The following is a 27,831-nucleotide window of genomic DNA, read 5'->3' as shown; positions in this document are numbered from 1 at the left end:
TTTCTATTCTCTTCTGTGACCCGCAGGTTTTGACTGGAACTTGGTGTTCAAATGGGATTACATGACCCCTGAGCAGAGGCGGTCCCGGCAGGGGAACCCCGTCGCTCCCATAAAGTAAGTGCCAGGTATCCTTGAGGTTCCCTTCTCCGAGGTCACAGCTGAGACGTCAGGCTCCAGCCTCGTGTTCCCTCAGGTCCTAGGCGCACTCTTGTCTCCAGCCACACCCTCACATACCCTCATCTTCACTCAAGGGAGAGTCTCTGCCAACAGCTTGTAGAATAAAGTACTTTGAGATTTATTTTCTTGTACTTTCATATATCAAATCTGCCAGTTCCACGTCCTTTGTGCTGATAATTTAGAGCATTTTCCACAGAGGATGGGGTCTCAGGCTGCCGTCAGGGTCTGGGCAGAGAGGCGGGCAGCCAGGGTGAGCCCCACCGCTGCCCCCGGTCAGCCCCGCTTATTCACCGGATTCTGCCCTCCTCTGTGCAGACAGAGGAGGCACCTGTACCACTGCCAGCTGGGTGGGGTCCCCAGGTGTGCTGGGGATGCCTGTCCGGGAACCCCTCGTTCAAGAGGCCCCTGCGGACACTGTCGCTGTCTACATGTGTCCCCCATCAGCAGGGAGCTCCAGCAGCATGGGGCCTGGGCTTCTCACGGTGACGCCATGGAGACAGGGCTGGGGCTCTGCTAGTGGCCTCTCCGCAGGCTGAGGGGAAATGAGAAGATGATGGTTCCTCCAACAGAGGAAGACGCTGTCCTATGAGGATGAGAATAAGGGCAGCTAGTGTCAGCGAGCGTTTCCTGCGTGCGCTGGGTGCTTTAAGCCTGTGATTGTTTGTAATCCTCCAAGGAACCTGGCACAGAAAAACTGAGTACTAGCCTGGGGCCCACCAGCAAGCGTCCCAGCCCAGCGGCTGCTCTCACGTAGGGAGCTCCCTGCAGCCCCTCGCACTTGGGAACATCTGAGCAGGGCACTGAAGCCAGCAGGGGTCAAGCCAAGAGGGGCCCCTGGAGCTCTGAGCTAAGGACCAGGCTGTGCTGTTGATTTTAAGTCTGGTTTTCAGGCTTGACCTTGGCACTTGAGTGCTGGTGATCTAACCTTGACCTTCGGCCTCCTCTCCTACCCTCTCTGCTGCTATAGGACCCCTATGATTGCTGGAGGGCTGTTCGTGATGGATAAGCTCTATTTTGAAGAGCTGGGGAAGTATGACATGATGATGGACGTGTGGGGAGGAGAAAACCTGGGTACGTATGAGCCTTGTGTCTTTGGACACCAGTCTGTTTCCAGTTCTGCTGGAACCGTGGTCTCTTCCTGCCGGCCAAGGGGTGGAAATGAGAAGGGGAAGTTCTGGAGAAATTATTAAATGAGAGTTTGTAGTATGCAGGTGCCAGTAGGAAAAGGTTTGTAGAGACATTAAAGTGACCATGTAACAGACATAATTAGTCCCCTTATAAAGTGTAAATACACCCTTTTTACTCTTAAAAGTTTCTTGCATTGGGCATTAGAATGTGTTTCCTTAAGAATGTAGGATGCTAGATACAGAGTCTTTGAAGGAAATTGCATACTTTTTAATGTCATCTGAATTCAGGAGTTTGGAAAACAGACTGACAAAAATTGGGGGAACACTTTAGGCTCTAAGACTCATTTTTAGACACATAGGATGGAAAATGAGTCCCAGCGAAGCCTGTTAGACTGGCTGAATTATAATCATGGGGTAGGGATGGTTCTATTTTGTTTTTGTTTGTAGTGCATACAAATCATTTTTACCCATGATTAAGGACAATTAAATTGTATAGGGTTTGGTCTTTACTGGTAGTTGCATCATATTTACTGCATAAATATAGAAGGACTCCTGTTTTATGTTATTTTTTTGTTTAGGGGTGTTTGTTTCACTTGAAGTTTTTGAGCTGAGTCTCCTCGCCTTTGAATGCTGCTAAATTACTTTCTCCCCTGGATAGAAGGAAAGAAGGATGCTGGTATCACTTGTAGTAGTTTTTACTTGTAACAGAGACTTTGATATTTTTGTTTGTTTAAAAGAAGAGACTAGGTTAGACAAGCATATTATTTTTCTCTCATTTTGTGATATTAATGTTAGTGATAATGTCTCATTTGTGGAGAGAGGTTATTACCCAGGTAGATTCTGAAAGCTTCTTTAGATTCAGTAACTACACGCGGAGGAAGGGCCTGAGTCTGGTGCCTTTGGTTTTTTAGTGATACACTGATAGGGAGGCAGGACTTGATTGAAATCTGAGCACAGAAGGCTTCGGAAGGATTGTTAATCTCCTGAGGGGATTCTAAGTCACCCTCGTCCTGCCGGCACCCCTGGGGCAGCCCCACCAGCCAGGATCACCACTCGGTAGCAAAGTAGAGTGGGGTTTGCTGTGTGCCATTAGGTTAGGGTGGGTGGAGGCAGCCAGCCTTTTAAAGCACAGAGTGTAGAAAGAGTATGGATTTAACGTCAAAAGAGACTACACCGGAGACCAGCGGGAGGGGAGATGATCTCCCCCATTGCCTCGTTTATTGTCGGTTTGGCTTGTGTATTAAAGTACCTGTGCCGTGTACGAGGTTCCCTGGAAGGGCTCTCGGGGTTCAGGTGACCCGTGGTGGACGGGGAGGCCTAGGGTCGTGCGGCCTGGTGCTGCGGGCACTGTGGCACCGCCTCCCGCCGGCTCTGATATGGCCACTCTGGAGGGTCTCCTCCCACCAGGATTAAACAGGCACGGGGTTTCAGCAGGAGGAGCTTGCGATGGGTCTCTCTCTCATCTTGACCCTGCTCAGAGTTGATTTTCTGGGTGCTGCATGAGCACCCACAGTGGTTGTCCAGCCTGAGGGCTCGTGTGGGCACCTACTAGGAGAGTCAGGGAGTGGGGATGCCCGAGTCAGATCCAAACACCCCGTCTTGGGATGCCCCACCAAGTCTCCTAGTGCTCCCAGATTTCCTGACGTACACTGTAAATCTAATTAAAGCACTTAAAAAAGACAGAGGGGATTCCCCGGTGGTCCAGTGGTTCAGGCTCAGCACTTTCATTGCTGTGGCACCAGGTTCAGTCCCTGGTTGGGGAGCTAAGATCCCACAAGCCTTGCACTGCGGCCAAAAAAAGGGAAAAAAAATTTTTTTAATAAATAAAAAGGACAAAGAACGCTACCCCTGGCCCCTGTGAGATGTGGGGTTAGACTCCTTGGGAATGTTATTTGTCCTTTTCAGCCCATCCCTGCAGCCTTAGGAATGATGCTGACCACCCCAGTGCATCGTCTCATTTCATGCTTTCTGGAAGGGACTGAGGTCTTGCTTGAGGTCTTGAGCTTATTGTTAGTAGAGCCAAGATACAGACACAAACTGCCTAATTAAAAAGCCACCATGTTTTCCTGGGTAATCAATCATCCCTCATTGGAGCCCAGTGAGATCAGCTGAACATAACTGTAGTTGTTTGTGGCCTTAAAACTCTGCCACCAGGTCTCTGAATGGCTCCCTTACTGGTTTAACAAGCTTCCCGTACAGGAGCCAGGGAGCCTTCATGGCCCCCAGTTTTGAATTTTCCAGATAGGCAATTTTATTTCCTTAGATACAGAGAGCCTCCTAGTCAAGTTTCATTCAACACTCTGTAGGCTTGGTGGTTATGATGACACATTTCTAATATCATGAGGGAAGTGGTCATTAAAATCCCCAAACTGCCACGTAGGGAGGTGTTTGGGGCTTCCACCCGCTGGTCCCAGTAGAGATTCCTGCTGGCCTGCTCATACATGGAGTCACATCCTTTGGCCACAGCCTGGGCACCTGCTGCCACTCGGGGCCTTGTGCTCCATGGGAACCCACCTGGCTCAGACCCGCCCGCGCTGCAGCGGTGACTGCGTGTGCCGTCCTGTCTCAGTCCCCTGAGTGTTGTCAGGCGTGCAGAGTGATGCTGAGGAAGCCTTTCAGAAAAACAAAGTCTAGCCCTCCATCATATCGTATATTGATTTTCCTGCACAACCTATTTCTCGAGTTCAGTCATGCCCCTGCTCAGAGCAGGTGGCGATCAGGACGGGAGCCTGGCCGGCTCCTGTGTCCGGGCTGCTCCCAAGCCTGGTGCTCTGGGCTGCATGCGTGTGCAGGTGTCATGACCCGCGCCTGCTTGCCCAGGTCCTGAGTCCTGGGTAGACTCTGTGTTGACTCGGGTGAAAAGCAGCCTCTGCTGGCCTGGTGGCTACTGGCTGCTGAAAGCTGGGGTGACTGCCAGATCTGGTTGTTCTTCGCGCGTCATTGGTCCCTGGACTTGGTCGGCTGGCTGGACACCCGCTGGTCCACAGGGATGAGATAAGTTTTGCGATTTAAGGGGAGACATTGTTTTTGTCCCGGATGGAGGAAGCTCAGGTGCGTGCAGACGCTCTGTGCACTTAAGTTTTAGAGGAAGGTGGTGTACACAGTTGCCTCTTACGTCTACATTAGGGCTGATGTGGGCATTTCATGCCTTTTGATCATGGACATTTGTACACTGTTGGTTGCCTTTTCTAATTGGGATCCTTAGGGGGCATAGTAATACTCCTGTGGAGAACCAGTCAGAGAGGAGTTCTGGGCCGAGTCTCATCCACAGTGATGGTGATGTTATAGGGATGCCTGGTCTGCTGCCAGGAGTCTTCTGTTCACAGTGGGCCAGGGAATCACTCTTGTCCTAGGGTTTCTAGTCTGGGTCTGAAAAATATTTCAAGCGTGCTCCTTTAAAATTTGGAATAGACTTCTTTCGTGAAAACAAGGAATTGGTGACACAGATAGAGCTGGCATCTGTAATTCTGCTCAGTGGTAAAATCTAAGATAGTAAATGTCCCAGTGTGGGTAGTTTGTTGGGCATAAATTATTCACTTTATCTACACTACTTTATATTGTCTGTATAATAACACTGCTGTGCAGACACCCTCATTCAATCTTTAGGATATTTCATTCAATCTTTTTTTCTCCATCTTTATTGAGGTTGCACTGACAATTTAGAATTGTATATATTTAAGGTATACAGCAGGATGATTTGATATGCACTTGCATCCCCCCACACACATACTTCCTTGATTATGCCCTGGAGTCTAGAGACCAGTGTCAGATGTCCCACCGGGGGACATTCAAGGACCCTCTGGGAAAAGGGTCCTCCCTGTTGGCATGGCCTCAGGCCCTGGAGGTGGGGTGGGTACCCGCACCTGTGGGCGGCCCAGGCTCTCGGTCACCCGTGTCTTCCCCACCTCAGAGATCTCGTTCCGCGTGTGGCAGTGTGGCGGCAGCCTGGAGATCATTCCCTGCAGCCGCGTGGGACACGTGTTCAGGAAGCAGCACCCCTACACCTTCCCAGGAGGCAGCGGCACTGTCTTCGCCCGGTAAGTGGCCCAGAGGCCCAGCAGGGCCGCGAGCACTGCTGACCGGCCCCTAACAGGCCTGTGTGGAAACATGTCCTGCAAGGGGCCGCCCCTCGGCGATGACAGGGGCAGCTGTAGGGACTGAGGACAGCACAGCGCGCTGTCTGATGCGGGAGCAGGGAGCTCCTGTGGGTTGTAAGCAGCTACTAGACTCTGTTTTGGACTTCAGAAGGGTTCTTCTGGCCAGTGGCCAGAGGATGGCAAGGATGACACCAAGAGGAAATGATGGTGTGGGTGGCATGTTCCCCCTCCACTAGAGGGCGGGGGCCAGACAGGCGTGTCTACTGATGAACAGGAGAGAGCCAGCGGGGACTCCTTGGTGACACCCATGCTGGCGATCACACACTTGGCTGACGGGGTGCCCCTGCAGACACAGGGCACCTTAGAGCAGGGTGGGCATGCGTAAGGTGGGGGATGACTAGTTTATTTTGCATGTGGCATTTTAAAACATGTATTAAGTATAGATTGCACAATATTCCTGTATGGCACAGAAACTAGATTTCTTAGCATAGAGAATCTACATTCAGGGACAGAAGCCAAATGTCATATAATGCTTCTGACCAAATCACCTTCTCCCAAAAAGTATATCATTTCCCAGATGTTGTCTAAACTTCATTTCTCTTTGTTAGAAACAAAAATATGTTCTTACATGACAACCTCTACAAAATCAAGCAGTGATATGTATGTTTTCCTCTGGGGCACTGTGAGACTCTTCTCAGAAACCTCTTGTAGAGATAGATCAAACACTTCAAATCAAAGCCTGATAGCTACCAGCAAAGCCTGGGTTTCAGAAAACAGTCTTTTAAAATACACAAGACATTGCTTTATATGCTTTTTTAAAGGGGAAAAAAATCCCCACTGTTTTATAGAAGGGAAGCTTTTCCATTCTGTTTTACAGCCCAGGAGTCCTTACGCTGGAGATATTGGGAGGAAACGGATCCGTGGTTCAGAACTGGGGGCAGCGTGGATCGTCAGGCCTTCAGCAAGGCCCTTGCTGCCCCCTCTTGGTTGACTCACCTAAAAGATAGGGAGGTGGAATATGTTAGTTTTGAAATCCAGCTCTCTTTAATTTCTTCTAATATGTGGCATTCAGGGTGTAAATATTTCACCATCTAAAAGTTGGGACTTGACAACAATAGCTAATATTTATAAAGTGTTTCATATGTGCTAGGCTGGTGGATGCTTTATAAATATTCACATACCCTCCATGTGTATGAGTACGTACTCCTCATAAAGCCTTATAAAGTAAGTATTATTATTTCTGGGCTTTCCTGGTGGTTCAGTGGTAAAGAATCTGCCTGTCATGTTGGAGACTGCCTGCCATGCAAGAGACACAGATTCAATGCCTGGGTCGGGAAGATCCCCTGAAGAAGGAAATGGCAACCCGCTCCAATATTCTTGCCATGGATTCTTGCCGTTCTTGCCATGGAAAAGTCCTATGGACAGGGGAGCCTGGTGGGCTAGAGCCTATGGGGTCATAAAGTCTGATACAACTTGGCAACCTAAACCATCACCCACATTTCCACTGTAGGGGTAAGAGAGACTGAGGCACAAAAAGTTTCAGTTCCTTTGTCTAAGTTCATGCAGCTGGAAAGTGGGATTCAGTCTTGGCCACTTGGCTCTGGAGTCCATGTTACTTTTTATCCAAATCTCCAAGTACAGTTAGTGCTTGAGGCTGCTAGATTTCAGCATTGAGATAGACTCTACAGAGATACACTCTACAGGGTGGCAGGTAGGACCATCTCATTGGTGCAGGTCACTGTGTGAGGAAGGGAAGGAGGCAGGGATGATGGGAGGAATGCATGGAAAAGTGGCCCCTGGGCTCCTGTCTTATTCTGCCACATGTGTGCCCTGTTGCTTTAGAGACAGCAAGGTGATGCCACACCCGCAAGCCCTTACATCATATCACATCCCTGGATACCCGTTGAGTGAGAACCCTTGGGCAGTCCCTTCTCTTTCTTACAGCTTTGTTTCCAGTTAGCCTCTTAAGAGACTGGAGAGTGCTGCCTATGTGCTTGCATGTGGATGTGGATCAGGGTTTACCAAAAGGCCAAGGGAGCTCCCAGTCAGAACAGCCTTGGGACCGCAGGGCAGGTGCCTTAGAAGATATTTGGGTTTACTTTTAGTAGTTAATGGTGAGACTTATTCATGGGGAGGGTGACTACGATTAAATTAAATACAGAAAGCAGCAGTTTAAACTTACTCTCTTACCAAACATTTTCCTGTTTAGTGTGTGTGACTGGCCAGTCCCACCCTCTCTCTCCTGCCTGCTTCCTGGCAGAACTACTTTACCTGCACCGAGGCCAGGCCGGGAGGAGAGCAAAGGCGAGGTGCCCTGTACTTACAGCTCCTAGAAGACTGCTTGCTGTATAGGCGCCTGAGAAATATTTACACCAGTGAATTTAAACTAGTGCTGAGCAGTGCAGGAAGCTCCTTCTTTGCGGCTACCTATGTATCTTTTTTTATTAAGTAGACAGAAAAGGGGGCTTTGCATTTAGGAGTTGAGAAATGACTTAACTCACTTAATGACTTTTAGGTGATTTAAAACTGCTGTGTGATTGCACTTCCTAAAACCTTTTAATTTGGTGAAAACATCCTTCAATCTCCCTCCCCCCTATTCCCCTCCTCCACACTCTTCTTCTCCCACCACACACATCTCTACCATGTGCTGTTCTGCTACTACTGTATTTTCATCCATCAAGTCAGGGACATATTCCTATAGCAACACGTGAAACATAACGCCTGTATCTTTCATGGCCTCAGAGGAGTCCATGTATTTGACCACTTTACTGTTGATGGTTGTACAGTTTCTGCTTTTTCTGCCATTGTAAACAGTGCTAAATTGAGCATGTTTTCGTTCCTGGTTGATTAATTTCTAGATGTGGGAACTGCTAGATCAGAGGACAGGAATATTCGAATTATCTTGTCTGCCTCTTACAGGGTCTTCTAAACAACAATCCATCTAGACACATACGTCACTTGATAAGAAGGATCAGTTCAGTTCAGTTCATTTCAGTCGCTCAGTTGTGTCCGACTCTTTGTGACTCCATGAACTGCAGCACGCCAGGCCTCCCTGTCTATCACCAACTCCTGGAGCTTATTCAAACTCATGTCCATCGAGTCGGTGATGCCATCCAGCCATCTCATCCTCTGTCGTCCCCTTTTCCTCCTGCCCTCAATCTTTCCCAGCATCAGGGTCTTTTCCAGTGAGTCAGCTCTTTGCATCAAGTGGCCAAAGTATTGGAGTTTCAGCTTCAGCATCAGTCCTTCCAATGAACACCCAGGACTGATCTCCTTTAGGATGGACTGGTTGGATCTCCTTGCAGTCCAAGGGACTCTAAAGAGTCTTCTCCAACACCACAGTTCAAAAGCATCAATTCTTTGGTGCTCAGCTTTCTTTATAGTCCAACTCTCACATCCATACATGACAACTGGAAAAACCATAGCCTTGACTAGACAAACCTTTGTTGGCAAAGTAATGTTTTTTAATATGCTGACTAGATTGGTCATAACTTTTCTTCCAAGGAGTGTCTTTTAATTTCATGGCTATAGTCACCATCTGCAGTGATTTTGGAACCAAAAAAAAAAAAAAACAAGTCAGCCACCATTTCCACTGTTTCCCCATCTATTTGCCATGAAGTGATGAGACTGGATGCCATGGTCTTAGTTTTCCAAGCTTTAAGCCAACTTTTTCACTCTCCTCCTTCACTTTCATCAAGAGGCTTTTTAGTTCCTCTTCACTCTCTGCCATAAGGGTGGTGTCATCTACATATCTGAGGTTATTGATATTTCTCCCAGCAATCTTGATTCCAGCTTATGCTTCATTGAGCCCAGCATTTCTCATGATGTACTCTGCATATAAGTTAAATAAGCATGATGATAATATACAGCCTTGACATACTCCTTTTCCTATTTGGAACCAGTCTGTTGTTCCATGTCCAGTTCTAACTGTTGCTTCCTGACCTGCATACAGGTTTCTCAAGAGGCAGGCCAGGTGGTCTGGTATTCCCATCTCTTTCAGAATTTTCCACAGTTTGTTGTGATCCACACAGTCAAAGGCTTTGACATAGTCAATAAAGCAGAAATAGATGTTTTTCTGGAACTCTCTTGCTTTTTTGATGATCCAACAGATGTTGGCAATTTGATCTCTGGTTCCTCTGCCTTTTCTAAAACCAGCTTGAACATCTGGAAGTTCACGGTTCACATATTGCTGAAGCCTGGCTTGGAGAATTTTGAGCATTACTTTGCTAGTGTGTGAGATGAGTGCAATTGTGCAGTAGTTTGAGCATTCTTTGGCATTGCCTTTCTTTGGGATAAGAATGAAAACTGACCTTTTCCAGTCCTGTGGCCATGGCTGAGTTTTCCAAATTTGCTGACATATTAAGTGCAGCAGTTTCACAGAGTCATCTTTTAGGATTTGAAATAGCTCAACTGGGATTCCATCACCTCCACTAGCTTTGTTCATAGTGATGCTTCCTAAGACCTACTTGACTTCACATTCCAGAATGTCTGGCTCTAGATGAGTGATCACACCATCATGATTATCTGGGTCGTGAAGATCTTTTTTGTATAGTTCTTCTGTGTATTCTTGCCATACAGGAGATGGCAAGAGTGAACGTCAACATTCTAGGAATCAGAGAACTAAAATGGACTGGAATGGGTGAATTTAACTCAAATGACTATTATATCTACTACTGTGGGCAGGAATCCCTTAGAAGAAATGGAGTAGCCATCATAGTCAACAAAAGAGTCCGAAATGCAGTACTTGGATGCAATCTCAAAAACGACAGAATGATCTCTGTTTCCAAGGCAAACCATTCAATATCACGGTAATCCAAGTCTATGCCCTGACCAGTAATGCTGAAGAAGCTGAAGTTGAACAGTTCTATGAAGACCTACAAGACCTTCTAGAACTAACACCCAAAAAAGATGTCCTTTTCATTATAGGGGACTGGAATGCAAAAGTAGGAAGTCAAGAAACACCTGGCAGTAACAGGCAAATTTGGCCTTGGAGTACAGAATGAAGCAGGGCAAAGGCTAATAGAGTTTTGCCAAGAGAACGCACTGGTCATAGCAAACACCCTCTTCCAACAACACAAGAGAAGACTCTACACATGGACATCACCAGATGGTCAACACCGAAATCAGATTGACTATATTCTTTGCAGCCAAATATGGAGAAGCTGTATACAGTCAGCACAAACAAGACTGGGAGCAGACTGTGGCTCAGATCATGAACTCCTTATTGCCAAATTCAGACTTAAATTGAAGAAAGTGGGGAAAACCACTAGACCATTCAGGTATGACCTAAATCAAATCCCTTATGATTATACAGTGGAAGTGAGAAATAGATTTAAGGGACTAGATCTGATAGACAGAGTGCCTGATGAACTATGGACAGAGGTTCATGACATTGTACAGGAGACAGGGATCAAGACCATCCCCAAGAAAAAGAAATGCAAAAAAGCAAAATGGCTGTCTGAGGAGGGCCTTACAAATAGCTGTGAAAAGAAGAGAAGTGAAAAGCAAAGGAGAAAAGGAAAGATATACCCATTTGAATGCAGAGTTCCAAAGAATAGCAAGGAGAGATAAGAAAGCCTTCCTCAGCAATCAATGCAAAGAAATAGAGGAAAACAATAGAATGGGAAAGACTAGAGATCTCTTCAAGAAAATTAGAGATACCAAGGGAATATTTCATGCAAAGATGGGCTCAATAAAGGACAGAAATGGTATGGACCTGACAGTGCAGTTCAGTCAGTTCAGTCGCTCAGTCGTGTCCAACTCTGCAACCCCATGAATCGCAGCACGCCAGGCCTCCCTGTCCATCACCAACTCCCGGAGTTTACTCAAACTCATGCCCATCGAGTCGATGATGCCATCCAGCCATCTCATCCTCTGTTGTCCCCTTCTCCTCCTGCCCCCAATCCCTCCCAGCATCAGGGTCTTTTCCAGTGAGTCAACTCTTCACATGAGGTGGCCAAAGTATTGGAGTTTCAGCTTCAGCATCAGTCCTTCCAGTGAACACCCAGGACTGATCTCCTTTAGGATGGACTGGTTGGATCTCCTTGCAGTTCAAGGGACTCTCAAGAGTCTTCTCCAACACCACAGTTCAAAAGCATCAATTCTTTGGTGCTCAGCTTTCTTCACAGTCCAACTCTCACATCCATACGTGACCACTGGAAAAACCATAGTCATGACCAGATGGACCTTTGTTGGCAAAGTAATGTCTCTGCTTTTTAATATACTATCTAGGTTGGTCATAACTTTCCTTCCAAGGAGTAAGCATCTTTTAATTTCATGGCTGCAGTCACCATCTGCAGTGATTTTGGAGCCCAAAAAAATAAAGTCTGCCACTGTTTCCACTGTCTCCCCATCTATTTCCCATGAAGTGATGGGACCAGATGCCGTGATCTTAGTTTTCTGAATGTTGAGCTTTAAACCAACTTTTTCACTCTCCTCCTTCACTTTCATCAAGAAGCTTTTCAGTTCCTCTTCACTCTCTGCCATAAGTGTGGTGTCATCTGCATATCTGAGGTTATTGATATTTCTCCCAGCAATCTTGATTCCAGCTTGTGCTTCTTCCAGCCCAGCGTTTCTCATGATGTACTCTGCATATAAGTTAAATAAGCAGGGTGACATTATACAGCCTTGACATACTCCTTTTCCTATTTGGAACCAGTCTGCTGTTCCATGTCCAGTTCTAACTGTTGCTTCCTGACCTACCTACAGGTTTCTCAAGAGGCAGGTCAGGTGGCCTGGTATTCCCATCTCCTTCAGAATTTTCCAGAGTTTATTGTGATCCACACAGTCGAAGGCTTTAGCATGGACCTGACAGAAGCAGAAGATATTAAGAAGAGGTGCCAAGAAGGATATAGGCCCCAAACAAATTATTTTAGTAATTGTAACTTAGATGATTTGAAAGGCTTCCCACTTATAGCTCAGTTGGTAAAAAATCCACCTGCAATGCAGGAGACCCCAGTTCGATTCCTTAGGGTCTGGAAGATCCCCCGGAGAAGGGATAGGCTACCCACTCCAGTATTCTTGGGCTTCCTTTGTGGCTCAGCTGGTAAAGAATCTGCCTGTAATGCAGGAGATCTGGTTCGATCCCTGGGTTGGGAAGATCCCCTGGAGAAGGGAAAGGCTACCCACTCCAGTATTCTTGCCTGGAGAATTCCATGGACTGTATGGTCCATGGGGTCCCTAAGAGTCAGATATGACTGAGCAACTTTCACTTTCTATCAGTTTCCATTTTAAAAAAAGAACTTTTAATAAGGGAACAATACCTGTTCTTATAGAAGGTGAATCTTGTCTCCCTAATGTATTTATCTAGAAGCATGGAATGCCTTTATATGGGTTCTTAAGGAGAACTGGCACTCAGCCCAAAATGTGAGTCTACTTTGGAGCAGAGTCCAGGGATTCTGGAGCAGAGACATTCACTGTCTCAGTGCTGCTCCACAGATGCTCTAAGGAGGATGCTGGCAGGAGAAGATGCTGGTGCCGTGCATATGGCAGCCTCTAGTACATGTCATACATTCCAAGGTAGCTTGTCCCACTGGCCTTATTGATCGTAAGTCATTTCTCTCCATGATTGTGAGATGTAAACGTGGGGTCTTCTGGCCTTCCAAAGAAGCCTGTTCTGTCTGGACCCCTCCAGCACAGGGCAGTGGGAACCCCAAATGTGGGGCATATACTACTGCCCTCACTATTCCTGGTCCAAACAGGATGCTCTCAGCTCAGCTCTGCCCAAAGTAATTTAATAGCAACTGTGATTTGCTCTCAACTTCTCCCAGAGCTGTTTAGTCGTAGCTCTCCATCACAGGCATGATGAGAAAGGCCAGAGAGAGGAGGTCAAGGATTCTTGGCCTTGCTCCCTGACACCAGCCTTCTGGGCTACACAATAAGAGTTACCAAGAGTGATTCTTTTTGGTCCTTCTTGGTGGTACCGCCACAGTCCCCGTTTCAAAATACCTCTGTACGCTGTCATTCTAACTTTGACTTTTGCTCTTTGACAGTCTGTGTTCTATGAAAGATGAGGAGGGTGTTTCTATTGTTCAGTGATACCTGCTGAATGCCAGCCGCCTGCAGACCCCTGGGGGTGGGGGCCAGCTTGGTCTCTGCTCCATGTGGGCACCTGTCAGGCCGCCAGCCCCCTGGAAGCCTGACCCTGAGGCCTCCACAGCACTTGCTCAGTGCAGACAGAGCAGCACCCATGGGAAGAAGGAGCTCACAGCTCAGGGAGACTTGTTTTGTTTCTAGAAACACCCGCCGGGCAGCAGAGGTCTGGATGGACGAGTACAAGAACTTCTACTACGCAGCAGTGCCTTCTGCCAGAAATGTCCCTTACGGAAAGTAAGTGTGACTCTTGCTGTTTTGCTTGGGATCCTCCGCGCGTGTGTGTGTGTGTGTGTGCAACAAGGGCAGGGGCAGCCCACACCATAAGCAGATCAGGTGTCAAAGAGGGGACTCCGCTCAAGGATCGTGAGGACCCTCTTGGGAGGCGCGGGGGATAGACGAGTCCAAACAGCATTGTGGATGATCCAGTCCCCACTGCCTGCCCCGACTCTTTTCTCATCAGCAGATTTCGAGGTTTGATGTAGAGCCCATCTGTTTTTTAAATTTATAAAGGAATCTTGTCTCCTTCTCCAGTATTCAGAGCCGACTGGAGCTCAGGAAGAAACTTAACTGCAAGCCTTTCAAATGGTACCTGGAAAACGTCTACCCAGAGCTAAGGTGAGACCCCGGGGCCGGGTTCTGCTTCAGCCAGTGCCCGCCGGGTGCAGGGCCTGGAGGAAGGTCGTGTTCAGAGAGAGGCCAGGAGCTTGCCCCGCCGCTGTCCTCAGGCTCCCCGAGGCGGCGCTCTCGCCCCCAGCCCACAGGCTCCTCTGCAGTTGTGTAGGGACTGAGACCCAAGGCTTGGCCAGCAGGGGAGAGCGCCCAGCAGAGACGCAAAGGAAAGTCCCGCCTGCGGAGCTCTCCTCCAGGCTGGTTCTGACCTCATGTGTCGCAGGAATAACCACACGGGCCTGTTGTTTTAATGCCTGCCCACTCACATCCTGAGGCACATGGGGAGACCTGTGAGTCTGTGGGCTTCAGGCTGCTTCTGGACTTCATCTTCTTAGGGGAGTCAGCAGACAGGTCTTGCCTCTGTGGGGCACATTCTGTTTTCTGGCTTTTCCCAGTGCATTTCACAGCAGGTCACGTGTCTGCACACAGAGGCTGTGACTGAGGAGCCACCCCACCCCCTTCTGTGCTAAGGGGCTCTCAGAGCTTCGTCTGGGGCCACAGGGCCTCTCTGCTGCGGTTCACGTACCTCGCTCTTGGGGTCCCTCCGTGTTTCCCACACCCCAGAGGAAGGGGAAGAACAGGAGTGCTCTCCCTGCCCGCTCTGGGAAGGCCGTCAGCAGCGTGATGCCCCAGTCACTGCCTCTCCTGCAGCAGACCAGGGGCTCACGGCAGTGGACCATGGCCCCTGCTGGTGCGTCTGTGTCACTGTGGCCTGTGCCTGGGGAGCAGATGCAGGGACATTACCGCAGTTGTGACCCGAGATCCCCGGGGATTTGGGGTGGCAATGGGCCCTGCGCCACCTGGGCTCCCACGTGTAAAGCATTCACACCATAGCCATGCGTAGATCGGCTGCCCCGACCATGCCCAGCAAGGGGGACACCAGGCTGATGTTTGTGCCGCGTCGGCGAATGTCTCTGCCTTCCCAGCACACTTCCTGGCGGCCCAGCCGTGCTGAGGGCTGCGGGCGGGATGCTCTGTGGCCCCTGCAGCAGCCTCCTTGAGGAGGAGGGCACACAGGAGCGCACAAGGCTGGTGCGCAGCCAAGGCAGGCCCATGGCAGCTCTGAGCTTGCAGCCGGCCCGCCACTGTGCTGTCCTGCTCTGAATGCACCAGGGCACCTGGCTGACCCACCTGTGTTCCCCCTGCTCTTAGATAGAGGTTAGTCCTCAGTCTACCGGACAGTTACAAGCAGCAGGATCTGACCACATTAATTGCTTTTCTAAGTGACTTTCAACAACTAACACAAAGAAGAAAGGGGCATGTTCTTTCCAGAAAAATTTCTCTGGTACAAAACAAAAAGTCTACTTCAACCTAAAACTCTGCCTTTAGGGTCAGGGATTGAGAATCTCGAAGCCATGCCGTCTCAGGGCGCAGCTGGGCCTGTGTCGGGGGCGTCTGGCCCGAGGGTGGCCTTGCTGTCTCACTGCCCGGCTCCCTTCCGAGGGCTCTGAGCACAGGCTGGGGGCGGGGCAGACAGGGAGCCGGCAACCCTGAGTGCAGCGAGTGACCGTCTCCTTGATTCCAGGGTTCCCGACCATCAGGATATAGCTTTTGGGGCCTTGCAGCAGGGAACCAACTGCCTGGACACTCTGGGCCACTTCGCTGATGGTGTCGTTGGTGTTTACGAGTGTCACAATGCTGGGGGCAACCAGGTACGTGCGTGGGGAAGGCCGGGGCCTGAAGCCACCCTTCCTGTCCCCGCCCTCCTGAGAGGGCCACCCGCTCACAGCGGGCCTCGGGGTCGGAGGGGTTGTCCTCCTGGGGCTGTGCTCAGCCTTGGGCAGGCTCTGGTGCACAGGGCGGGTGACCTGGGTCTCCCCCCGCCCCCCCCCGTCCTCCTCTCCACCTGACGCCCCGGTGCTCATCCCAGGGCACCTGTCTGCATCTACGCCCGCCCAGGTCTCTGCGCGCCGGCGCTTACCCGTGGCTGCTAGGGCTGCCCGTTAGATGATAACAGCTTAGATGTGAACACTCACAGCTCTGTCCTCGTGGGAAAGGCCCAGCTGTGGCCTGTGTCCCAGAGGACAGTGTCCTGGAAAGTGGTTTTCCTCTGAGCTGATAATAGGTATGTGGTAAAATGAGGGCTTCAGACACAAAAAACGGCTGGGCGGTGCTGGGTGCTGTCATCTGCTCTTACGGGGCCTGCCACTGGGGAAAAAAAAGTCACTTGAGCTCAGTGTATCCCAGAGTCTTCTTTAAATGGAGCTCTTTTCAAAAGAGGGTGCCTGCCTTTGTGTGAAGTTGGCTGTGCCCCATTCTCTTGAGAAATGTCCAGACAGATGGCAGCCTCTGGTTCCTGGCCTCCTGTCTCCTCCGGGTGGTGTCGTCTCTGTGGTTGTCCAGACCTGTGACAGGCAGGGCGTGGGGAGCAGACAGCCCCCGGCCGGCTCCAGCTCATACTCCAAGGCGGGCTACCTCCCTGGCCCTCAGCAGAAGAGCCCAGAAACTTTGGGGAAGCATGGATCCCGGATCCCACGCACAGAAAGCCTGATTTCATGAATCTGGGGTTAGAGCAGCAGGGTATTTGGAAGCCCTCCAGGCTGGGTGGCCTCCGTGAGTGCTGGGCAGGGAGGGTTTCCCAGCAGGAAGGACACCAAGGGGCAGGTAACAGCAAGGTGGTCCGGCACTTCCACCCCAGTCCAGGAGCACCATCCTCCGTGGACCAGCCTGGACCCGGTGAGCCCCTTTCCAGATCAGACCACCCTCTAGTCCTCTGTGCTGCTCCACTCAGCACAGCAGCCACTGGCCACGTGTGGACGCCCAGCACTGGGGACGTGGGGAGGGCAACGGGGTGTAAAGTTCTCACTTCATTTCACTGCACTTCACCTAGCCATGCGCGAGTTAAATAGCATGTCCTTATGGAAAATTGGACCCAGCTCTGAAAGGGTAAGATGTGTCATCTGGTTTCTAACTGGGCCTCAGCAGACACACAGGAAATGGGAAAATTTAAGAGTGGCAGCTTGAAAAAGTACTTCTTAAATATTCATGAACTTTATTTGCAAATTCAGATCACTAACATGCAACAGAAGAAGGAAATGGCAACTATCTCTGCTGTTTGCGTAGCTGAATTAGTTTTTCTGGGATTCAGTGTAAAGTCTGTTTTAAAATAATGAAGCACACAGTGGCAGGAAGATTGTAGAAACATTCAGATGTGAGCTTTCTGTGGAGATCAGCAAAGCCCCCAACAGCTTCCAAGAACAACTGAAAACCCCTCCCCATACAGAGGGCTCCCCCCATCACTCCTCTTGCTGAACGGAGAGGCAGAGCTCCATGTCCCTGTCGCACACGGACACCTAGAAGAATGGAAGGTGCAGGCTCTGCCCCCTCCTGGCACCCCTGTGGTGCTGGGTGCTGCTCTGAGGCACCCTACTCCCCCCACCTCCCTGGGAAGGACAGCCTCCTGGAAGACTGGAACCACCCTCACGGCCCAGCATGCGGCCCTTCTGAGAATGCGCTGCATGCTCAGAACCAAGAGCCCCGGAGACAGGTGGGCACAGAGCTCTGGGCTTCCATGGAAGACAGGCCACACAGGTTCTTCTCCTCTAGGACTTTTCAGAGCCTCTCATAGGCTACTGGTAAATTTGCAAGAGTGACACATGGTCCAAATTCAGTGTTTCCCAAATTTACTTGACCTGGAAGCAACTTTTCCTAGAATTCCTCCTGGAGTTCTCTTTGAGAAACACTAATCGGAAGACAAGAAAGCTGAAGCTCAGGGATCCAAGGGGGCTGCCTAGTCTGAACCCCTGTCAGGGGACAAGGAAGCCCCCCCATGGCCCAGGGGCTCTCCTCCCTTTCCTGGATGAGGCCCAAGCCTCTGCCCCCACACTCACCCCCTGAGCTGGACTCGTGTCCCACTGCTGAGTGGGTCGGGGGTGCATATGTGGCCCCCAGATGTTAACACTGTCCTGATAACAGACCATCTGCTCCGAGGTGGTTTAGGTGAGGAGCAATGAGGCTTCTTTAAAAGATTCTGCATTCTTCCCTTACCTCTGTCCCCTGCGAGCAGGGAACAGGAAAACAATCTCTGCATAGCACTCACTGTGCCTCATGTTACACAGCACAAGCGCTAGGGTGATACCCTCTCTCCCCACAAGGAACACAGCCTCTGGGAGCAGGGCCTGGCCTGTGTGTTCCCTGCCCTGGGTCCAGCCCCCAGAGGGCACCTGAGTCACTGCGGGCACTTAGTGGCCAGGCACTGGGTGGATGAGTGGACAGGTGAATAGACAGATTGACTTACAGTGGCTTTCCTGGGGGTACAGAAGAAGCAGGGAGGGCACCTCCTGAGGGATTCTGAGTTACAAGAGGCTCTAGATCCTGGGGGCTCATGTGGGTTTTATCCTTTTGCACACATCAAGTCTCAGAGTGAAGGTCAGAAGCCTTGTCCTCCTGCCTCCACTGTGGCCCTGCCCAGAGCAGGCTCCGCACCTCCTCTCCTGCCTGTGGTCATACTCACCCATCGTGTCCCCTTCTCAGCCTCCTACCCTTCACATGCTCTTGCTTAGTGTTCAGAATAAAGGGTTCTGCTCTCAGCTCTTAAGGGGTGTGTGTGTGTTTGTGTGTGTGCACATGTATGTCTATTCTTTAAGATCATATGCAAGCTATTTCAGCACTTTCTGGCTCAGTTTTCTCATCTGTAAAATGGGATTAATAATAGCCTCTCGTGGGACTATTGTATAAAGGGCTTAGAACAGAGCCAGGCACATTCTAGGCACCCAGGGCTGGCTGTGCCATGTGCAGGCAAAAACCTAGGTCCATTTGTAGGGTGCTCACAGGGCTTCTCAAGCATCAGTAGCCTGGCTTAGTGGTTGGTGGTAAGGCTGAATGTGCTATATGTGGTGTATGATTTCACACAGGACAGCCACAGCCATAAATGCTGTTTGCAAACTGTGCCTGTGTCACATCAGAGTCATCCCAAGGAAACGTTGGCCTTAACTGTCCACCCGTGGGTGACAAGCTGGGCTGCAATGTTCACAGCTCACAGTTAATGATGGAAGATGGGGTGTGGAGCACTAGTCTGTGTTTGCACTGAAGTACTTACTGGCATTGGCCTCGTGCTCAGAGGTGAAGCTCCTGACACTCCCGTTGGAGACTTGCTCTTGGGCACAAAGTCCTTTGCTGGCCCTGAACTGGCTGGGGCTCCTGAAGCCTGTTCCCTGCGTGCCTCCCTTCTGGGGCCCTTCCTTGCTGCATCCTCACCCCATGGGCCGAGCCCTGACCTCAGGTTTGTGTTGCAGGAATGGGCCCTCACCAAGGAAAAGTCAGTGAAGCACATGGACTTGTGCCTGACCGTGGTGGACCGGGCCCCTGGCTCCCTCATAAAGCTGCAGGGCTGCCGGGAGAACGACAGCAGGCAGGTAGGTGCCGGTGGGGACAATCCCAAGCCAGACCGCCCTGCCCCAGGGCCGGGCGCCCAGGGCCTGGTGTTCACTGGGGGCACCTGTGACTGGTGCTGTCTTGTGTCCCCACGTGGAGCCCCTGACAAGCTGTGAACACCCAGCACATCCTGCCTGGGATCCCTGTGAAGAGCATGGGATGGGTGTCACCCAGGCTAGTCCATCTTCTGGGGGGCCGCTTCTGCCACAGCCCACCATCCTAAATGTTTCTCCCACCACCTCTGGATTCATCTGTTTATGTTGAGCCTCCCCTTTCATAGGCTGCAAGGGCAGGGTTGTGCTTTGCGGCTACGTGTCCAACTCCTGTGTGGGTCTACACGGGCTGGGCACTGGGGTGGGAGTCCCAGCACCAGAGGGGGTTCCCCCTCGTCCTGGGGGCTGGATGAGCTAGGCCGGGCCCTCCCTGAGCCAGGCCTCCTGCACCAGGAAAGACTGTGTCTGGTGGTGCCTGGGAGCACCCGAGGCATGGGGGTGCTGGTGGCCGGGGTGCGTGGATTGCAGCTCCCTGCCGCCGACCCTGCCTGGAGGCACAGACCCCTGGTCCTAGACCAGGGAGTGACCTGGTGGAGTCCCGGCCCCTGGCTTCTCCACAGCACTGGAGCGGCCCAGGGCAGCCCGCCAGGAACCAGGCTGGCCGAACCAATGGAGTTCAGTTTTGCTTTAAAGATGAGAGTTCATGACTTTACTCATGAGACGTTAGTGAGACAGTGACCTACGAACCAGCCTAGAAAAGACAGTGAAGCTCATGATAACGTCACCTCAGAGGAGGTGTTTCACTTCCTTGCTGATGAACCTCCAACCCTGAGAGGTAAGACCTGTATTTTATAAAACAGTATCTATAAAGAGCCCTTTATTTCTGAAGCCAGAGGCCTAATGTAGCTTATTCTCCTCCCCACACCCCTGGATGTTGTTTCTCTGGCTGCACTGGTTATCACTGTGATTGGAACTAGGGCTGATTGTCATCCTTGTGACAGGTGGCAGATCTTCTAAGCCAGTATAACTGTTCCCTCTTCAGTTTTTAGCTTTTGAACTTGAGTACTCTCATTTTTAGTATGAAGACTCTCATTTTAAGAAAATTTTGTTACCAAAAGTCTTCACTATGGTATGTTCTTAAATTACTGTTAATTTCTGAGTTTGGGGGTTTTGTGGATTTCTTTTTCTTTTCCTTTTCCTTTCTTTCTCCCTTCTTGCCATTTACTGTAAACGCTGCACATCCACATTATGTATCAGGACATTGGTTATTTTTATGCCTTCTTGGTTATAGCTGTTATCAGAGTGCCAAGACTGTCACCTACTGTTTGCTCACCTGCAAACCCACTACTTCTAAGTTCCAGTCAAGGCAGTTGTTTTTAGTTTTGGCTATTTTCTTTCTACCCATTAGTCTTTGGAATAAAAATTCAATTTAAACACACACACACCTCCCTTGGAGACATTATCATGAACCTTGCTGTCTTTTCTAGGCTGGTTTGTAGGTCAGTATTTCCCTAACTACTCGTGAGTAAAGTCATAAACTCATTTTTGAAGCAGAGCTGAACTTCCACTGGTCCAGTTGGCCTCATTGCTGGTGGGGTGCACTGACTGGGCTGCATGTGGGATCTTAATTCCCCGACCAGGGATGGACTCGTGCTCCCTGCAGTGGAAGTACAGAGTCCTAACCCCTGGACCACCAGGGAAGGCCCCCACCAATGGACATTTTGAAGAGAAATTCCACATTTTTGTTTATTCATTAAATATTTTTCCTTTTTAAATTTATAAATTGTAAACAATTAAGGTGCAAATATATATGTTACACACACTCTCAAGTTACCTTTTTCAAACCGTTCAGAATGTACATTTACGTTTTTTAGCTGGTGTTCTCTGATCTGCGCCCTGGTGGTGCCTTGGGGGCAAAGCCTTTTTTGAGCCCAGGGGAAGTGGCTAGTGCAGCCCCTAAATGATGTTCCCATGTGCCCACAGGGAGCCTGGGCTTATTCTCTTCTGTCCCTCCTCACAAGACAGGCAGGTCTAGGGAAACTGAGGCCTGGGGCCTACTGGAGCCAGGACTCCACGCGGGTTTCCTACCAGCATTCACTTCATAGAAGCATCCCCGGGACACTGCAGCCCAGGTCAGGCCCCTTGCTTGGATCCCAGGTGTCCGGAAACACTTGCAAAGTCTCTCCTCTGTCCCTCCCGCCTGGTTCTGGGTGCCCCCCTCCCTGCTCTGCGGAACGCCAGCAGGTCCTTAAGTGCCTGTTTTGATGTCTGTGGCACTCAGATGAGAAGGAGGGACTGGTAAACAAGGGAGTCCCTGTTCCTGCCCCGACCTCCTGGGACCTGCCGGTCGGCATCAGGAGAACACGAGTCAGGCCAGGTGTGCTGCCTGGATGTCAGGGCAGGGCTGCCTGTGCATGGAGGAGGGATAAAGTGATGACCTTATCTGAACTCCAAGCCTTTGTTACGGACATACAGATGCTCCATCTCTGGAGGAGTCTCCTACAGTGCGAAGCTTGCCTGATAGAGAAGGTGTGGCCCTTCAGTGGACCCTCAGCATCTGAGAAGTCTGCCCACCCCACCACAGGGCTTGAGGCCGCCTTCTGCTGAGGGAGCTGGGGTTTCAGCATTTTTTTTTTTTAAGCCCTCCATCTGGCTGACGCTGTGACACAGGCAGAGCTCACTGAGAGAATAGTCACGGTCCATCCATCCCACATTATTTGTCAGAGGGGTTCTGGCCACTCAGAGTGACACATGGATGTTGGCAGTACAAACACACTTCACATGACAGCAGGAAAATAGCAGGAGGAGTGACAGCGAAGGGGAGAGGAGTGGAGGGGGAGGTGATGGGCAGGTAGCGGCCGCCTCCCCCTGCTCATCAGATCGCACTGCATTTCGTTGTTGGCAAAGCCTGCGGCCAGCAGGCTGGGTCAGCAGCATCCCAGGTCCCCACAGCACATCCCTGCAGAGCCCTGTGTAGCCAGTCCCAGTGGAGGGCTCCTCCCCACCTTGCTGTGCCTCTTTCCCACCTTAGTCACTTGCCCTTTGAGAGGAGGCTCCTCAGAGAGTTCTGTCTCGAAGCTGCACTGTCTTGCCAGTTGAAACATTTGGCTTCCAGGCACATCGGTGTGTTTGTGTTATGACTGCATTTGCAGAGTCAAAGGACAAATGAAAGCAAGGGGAAGAAAATTGAATTCCATGGTGTCCAAAGGATTTGCAAAACTACCAACAGAAAGGAGCCTCAGTGCACAGAGTGTAAAAAATTAATTAGAATTACAGCCTGCATTAATGAAGGGAGAGCTTTTGAAAGAAAAAAGCATGTTACTTTTTTTTAAGAACAACCATTAGAGATTTTTACATGGGGATGAACAACAGGGTGAGAGGCCCTCAGGTTTCCCACAGCTGGGCTGTGGGCTTGTTTTCTGGTTTACCTGGTGGGATGGTCTGGGTTTAGTGGGGCATAGGTGTGTACACACAGGAGTATGGTGTTAGACCCTGGACAGTACATGTGGAACTTGGCAGGCTGTACCTGGGGACTCAGGGTGGTTGAGATGGGCTTCTCACGCCCACCAAGGTGGAGAGGGTGAGACCACAGATGGTGGAGAAGTGGGCTCCCCAGCACAGCATTCCGTCCATACCGACATCCCCTTCCATTGCACTTGGCCACGTGTAAGTGGGCACTCGGAGGTGACCGGCCCTGGGCCTGGGCAGAGCTGCCTTCGACAGCCGGGGCAGCTTGGGCCCTCCTGGAGCCTGCGTGGTTACTGTGGCTCCTTCCTCGGGGGAAATACCCTCAGATGAGGCCCTTCTTGTGAATGAACACAAAGTCCCTCCCAGAAATCCTCCTGTGTGGTCCTTGTTAAGACTGAGAGGAACAAGGACCCTGAGCACGGGGCTTGGATGAGGAGATGCGCGAAGAGGGGGAAGGATGGGACAGAAAAGGGTCTCCAGAGAAGAGGTTTGAGCTGCAAACCCAGTAGAGAGCGCTGGTCTCTTCTAAGCCCTCAGAGACATCTGTTCTGCCCTGGTACTGCCGTGACCTCCTGTCCGTTGTAGTCAGGGACCTCCCCTTGAGCGGAGCCGGCAGACCCGGAGAGCAGACCCCCGCATCTCCCCTGTTGGCGGCCGTGTTGGAAGGTGTCCTCCTGTCTTTTGCAGAAATGGGAGCAGATCGAGGGCAATTCCAAGCTGCGGCATGTGGGCAGCAACCTGTGCCTGGACAGCCGCGCAGCCAAGACAGGCGGCCTGAGCGTGGAGGTGTGCGGGCCGGCGCTGTCGCAGCAGTGGAAGTTCTCGCTCAACCTGCAGCCGTAGTGGGGCCTCCTGTCTGCCCGCGCCCGGCCACCCGGCGGCGAGCACGTCATCAAGTCTGTTTCTTAAACTTTCCGAGAAACTATATACCTCAGTATTCCATCATGGTCTGCCGGTCGGGAGACCTCAGCGCGGTGCGGGCCGCGAGGAGAAGGGGCTGCCGCGCCCTCCGCGGCCCTGCGCCCCGCCCGCCCAGCGCCGCTGCGGAGCTCCGAGCCCGCGGAGGGCGGACCGGGAGAGAACGGGCGCCCTGCCGCACAGCGAGGCGGCCTCTCCTGCCTCCGCCCGGACCCAGACGTCCCGTGCGGGGTCCACCCCGGCCACGGCCTCGGCGATCCCCCCGCCCTGCCTCCCAACTGTCTTACCAGCGCAGACCGCTTCCACGTGGTGTACCTGCCCTCTTTGGATATGAACTTTTCCACGGTGGACACTAAACCCAGATATATGAGGAGAGAATGTACGGTCAGTTCCTATGGTTCCTGTAAGTCATCCTCATCTTGTAAATTCTCCACAAGGCCCATCATAGCCGTGAGGAGGGGGGGCCGGCGGGAGGAAGGGGCTCCCGTTGCCCCCGGAGCCTTACAGGTGAGGTGGTGCCCCCGCGCCCGTTGCGCGGTCCCCCCTCCACTCCCCGGAGGCTAGCGCTGCTCGGAGGCCCCCACCGCACCCCGGCATCTCGGTCTGGCTTCAGCTGGGAGTCACGCTCTGTGTTGAAATCCACTTTTTGTGCCCTTGGTGTCTGTAAACCCTGGACAGGTTACTTATTAGACAGATATTGCTTTGGGTCTCTGTAAATTAAATTTCTTTTCTCTAAGGATAAAGTGAGCAAAAAACAATCTCCCAGCTCACAGTGATGGTGGGAAGCTGTCACAGGCAGCATGGGGCGCCCTGTGAGGGCCCGGGTGCGCTGGGCCCTGTCCCGCCTGCCTGAGGACCTTGGGGTCAAGAATTAGGAAAAGTGAACACCTGCTCGTTGACACTGAGGATTCAGGGTACAAACAGGAGCTTTGTGGCTTAGGAAGGAGGCTTGTGTCAGCATAAAACACGAGCCAGTTGTAAACTAAAAGTCAAGCAGGAGGGGGCCTGAGCACTGCCCTGACCCCTGGCCTGGCCCGGCAGAGCCCTCCTGGCCTCTGAGGGGCTCTCACGCAGCGGTGGCCCAGCTGCAGCGCCCACAGGAGGGCGCCCCAGTCACTCCCAGGATTACCGCCCTCCTGTCTTCCTGCGCCCCCTGGCCCAACGCCTCAGTGCACAGGTGCCCAGACCTGATGAGGCGTCACGCAGGCACATGTACTGGCCCCTCTGGAGGGACTGGGTGGTCACAGAGAAGTGGCCCCAAAGGGTTCTGCCAGGTAGACAGTCTGCCAGGTGCAGCTCTTTCCTGCCTGTTTCTTCTAGGAAAGGGGAGGTTGGTCTTTCTTCCTCCACTGCAAAAGCCCCATGTGGGTTTGCTTCATGCCAGTGTGCTCAGGCCTGGAGGCCTGGCTGGGTGACTTTGTCCTGTGCATTTTTGCCCCCTGCCAACCAACCAGGTGTAGTTTCAGCAGACAGGGAGGCCATGGTTGGATTAACTCTGCACACCTCTATCTTCGGAGGCTGATCTTGACCACCAATAAGCTCTTGGGCTGAGTCCTGGATACCTGTGCAAGGCTGCTGACTGCAGGTGGGCCAGGAAGCAGTCACCCAGCCCTTGGGATCCATGGTCAGGCTACTACTACTGTTAGGGAAAAAAAAGCCCCATGGATGAAAATTAAATTTGGCTTTCAAGCAAAGCAAATTGTCATCAGATTCTTGACAAATCTTTCGCCCACACACCTCCACCCCACCCAGAGGTCTTACCAACCTTGGTAACGTCAGGATGGGTCCCCTGGTCACTGGGGGCAACTCCCCATCGCTGACTGGTGGGGTGGTAGCCGTGGATGGTGTGGGCGCTGTGAGCAGAGGTGGGCGGGGAGGGCTCTCTGAGGTGAGCCCTGTTTACATGACACAGTGTGCCAAAGTGACTTTACTGTGGCCGCGTTGCTTCTCAGTCATTGGGACTGCCCGCCCTCCCGCTCCCGTTTCCACAAGTCAAGATTCTTTCCTAAGAGCCCTTTGAGCAAAGCGTGGCAAAATTAGCTGTCTTCTCTGTGCTGGTCCTTGTTATGTCTTCATAAAAGCTAAAATGATGGTGTCTGTGAGTATGTTTTGCAGATTCAAAATATAGTTTGGTAATTTTTTTTCCAGTTGATTTTTAAAAAGAACTGCTGTACAGAGCTTGTACTTTGTCCATTTTATAGATGGAAACCATCCTTGAAAATTGTTTAACTTAAATAAAGAGAAGATACTTTATAGATACGCCCTGCTGGCGGCTGCAGTCACTCTTGGTCTTTATCGGATGGATGAGACTGATGTTTGGGGCCTGTGATTATGGTCTGTCTTGGGTGGGGTAGGGGGGCTGCTCAAGTACCATTTCTTATCACAATCTTACAATGCATTCACCTTTTACTGCTGCACCTTTTGACATTTATTCTTATTGGTAATAATAATCATTACCATTTGTGTGCCAGGCCCCATGTGGAGCACTTAAATACATCCTCATTGTCTCTTCAGTCACCTGGGGGGATAGTATTTTGGGCTGCATTTTACAGTTGGTTTGGGAAGCTGATTCTTGAAGCCTTTAGCCTCCTCAAGGTCACAGGTTAATCTGCCCAAGGTCACACCACTCTAAGTACTCACCAGACAGCCTCGGGCACTGAGGCCCAGAGCCTGCCCTCTACATAGGGTAGGGGAGGGGTAAGGGGCTGATGTCATCACAGCTTTTAGAGTATTTTAAATCCTTATACTATTCACCAGTTCCATCCCAGGCTGGCTGAGTTCTTCCCTCATCCTCAGCCTTTGAGCAGCCCCACAGGTGTGTCAGGGAAACACAACATTGCCAGTTCTTTAGCAATTTGCAGTGAGGTTGGGGAGGCTGGAAAGATTCACCAGTGAGTGCTTTGAACTTTCTGAAGGCTCCGCTCTGCATTGTTTTTCTCCATTAATTGAGGCAACCAAAATTTGCTCCCCTGACATCTGAGAAACAAAAAGAGCTCTCTTATCATAATTGTGCAGTATACATTAGGGACCTTTAGGAATCGTGTGTGTGTGTGTGTGTGTGTGTGTGTGTGTGTGTGTGTGTGTGTGTATGGGTGTTTCCTGCTTTGGCTGCAGGGAAAAGTTCATTCATCCAGTAAATATTTTCTGAGAAACTATATTGCACTGATACCCTGAAGACCTAGGAGGGGAAAAAGGGAATGAGCAGAGTGTCCAGCAGGCTCCAGGTAGGGTATTTAGAGACAAGATTGGGTAGGTCTGGTCAGTGGTGGAGGCCATTTCTGGGGAGAAGGGAGCTATACGAGCCATGGGCTGGAGCAGGGAGGGTCAGATTTGCAAAAATAGAGCAAAGTACTTATCCCAACTCAGCAATTAGATTCTGCAATATATTTCACATTCTGAGAAACATTCAGCTAGAAAAATAAAACGTTCACATGCCCTCTTCTGTCCATGGACTCTCCTAAAAGAAGAAAATTCTCTTCACAGATGTTCTTATATATTCCTGAGCAACTTACTGATGATACAATATATATATGTCTTTGATTTATGTATTATGTGTACCTGGATATGATAAACATCCTATTTACAAATGTCATTGCATTTGTGGGGTCCCAAAGAAGTAGTCAGACATATTCGCCCAGCAGCCCCTGCCTGAACACCTATGGGCCCAGCCTGGATGCTGGGCGGAGGCTGCAGAAAAGACCATCACTGGTCCCTGCCCCAGGTTACCTCCAGAGCTGTCAGATTGTGAACCACACTGAACACAGTTAGGGAAATAGATTGAGTCTTAGAAAGGCCCTGGCCTCCTGAAGATAATGGAGAGAATCTTTGGGGTGGTTAGGGGGAGGGTCCTCCATCGAGGGCCAAGACATGGGAACTCAGAGTGGTGCAGTGTTGCTGAAGAGCTTCCAGAAATTA

At 50.9% G+C, this 27,831-nt stretch overlaps 1 protein-coding gene across 1 annotated transcript in view; it reads left to right on the top strand.

The window, feature by feature from the left end:
* Positions 1-26,175, top strand: part of GALNT2 (polypeptide N-acetylgalactosaminyltransferase 2) — a 175,112-nt gene extending 148,937 nt beyond the window's left edge. The window contains exons 9-16 of the mRNA XM_020900443.2: positions 27-114; positions 1,145-1,248; positions 5,215-5,341; positions 13,637-13,729; positions 14,027-14,110; positions 15,690-15,816; positions 19,399-19,518; positions 23,686-26,175. Coding sequence (XP_020756102.1) covers positions 27-114; positions 1,145-1,248; positions 5,215-5,341; positions 13,637-13,729; positions 14,027-14,110; positions 15,690-15,816; positions 19,399-19,518; positions 23,686-23,841 — 899 coding nt within the window. The 3' untranslated portion in view covers positions 23,842-26,175. The remainder of the gene's footprint in view (positions 1-26; positions 115-1,144; positions 1,249-5,214; positions 5,342-13,636; positions 13,730-14,026; positions 14,111-15,689; positions 15,817-19,398; positions 19,519-23,685) is intronic.
* The last annotated feature ends 1,656 nt before the right edge of the window (positions 26,176-27,831 follow it).

Source organism: Odocoileus virginianus, unplaced genomic scaffold, assembly GCF_023699985.2.
Source record: "Odocoileus virginianus isolate 20LAN1187 ecotype Illinois unplaced genomic scaffold, Ovbor_1.2 Unplaced_Contig_14, whole genome shotgun sequence".
NCBI lineage: Eukaryota > Metazoa > Chordata > Mammalia > Artiodactyla > Cervidae > Odocoileus > Odocoileus virginianus.
The sequence above is the reverse complement of the archived record's forward strand: the minus strand, read 5'-3'. Positions and strand labels throughout refer to the sequence as shown.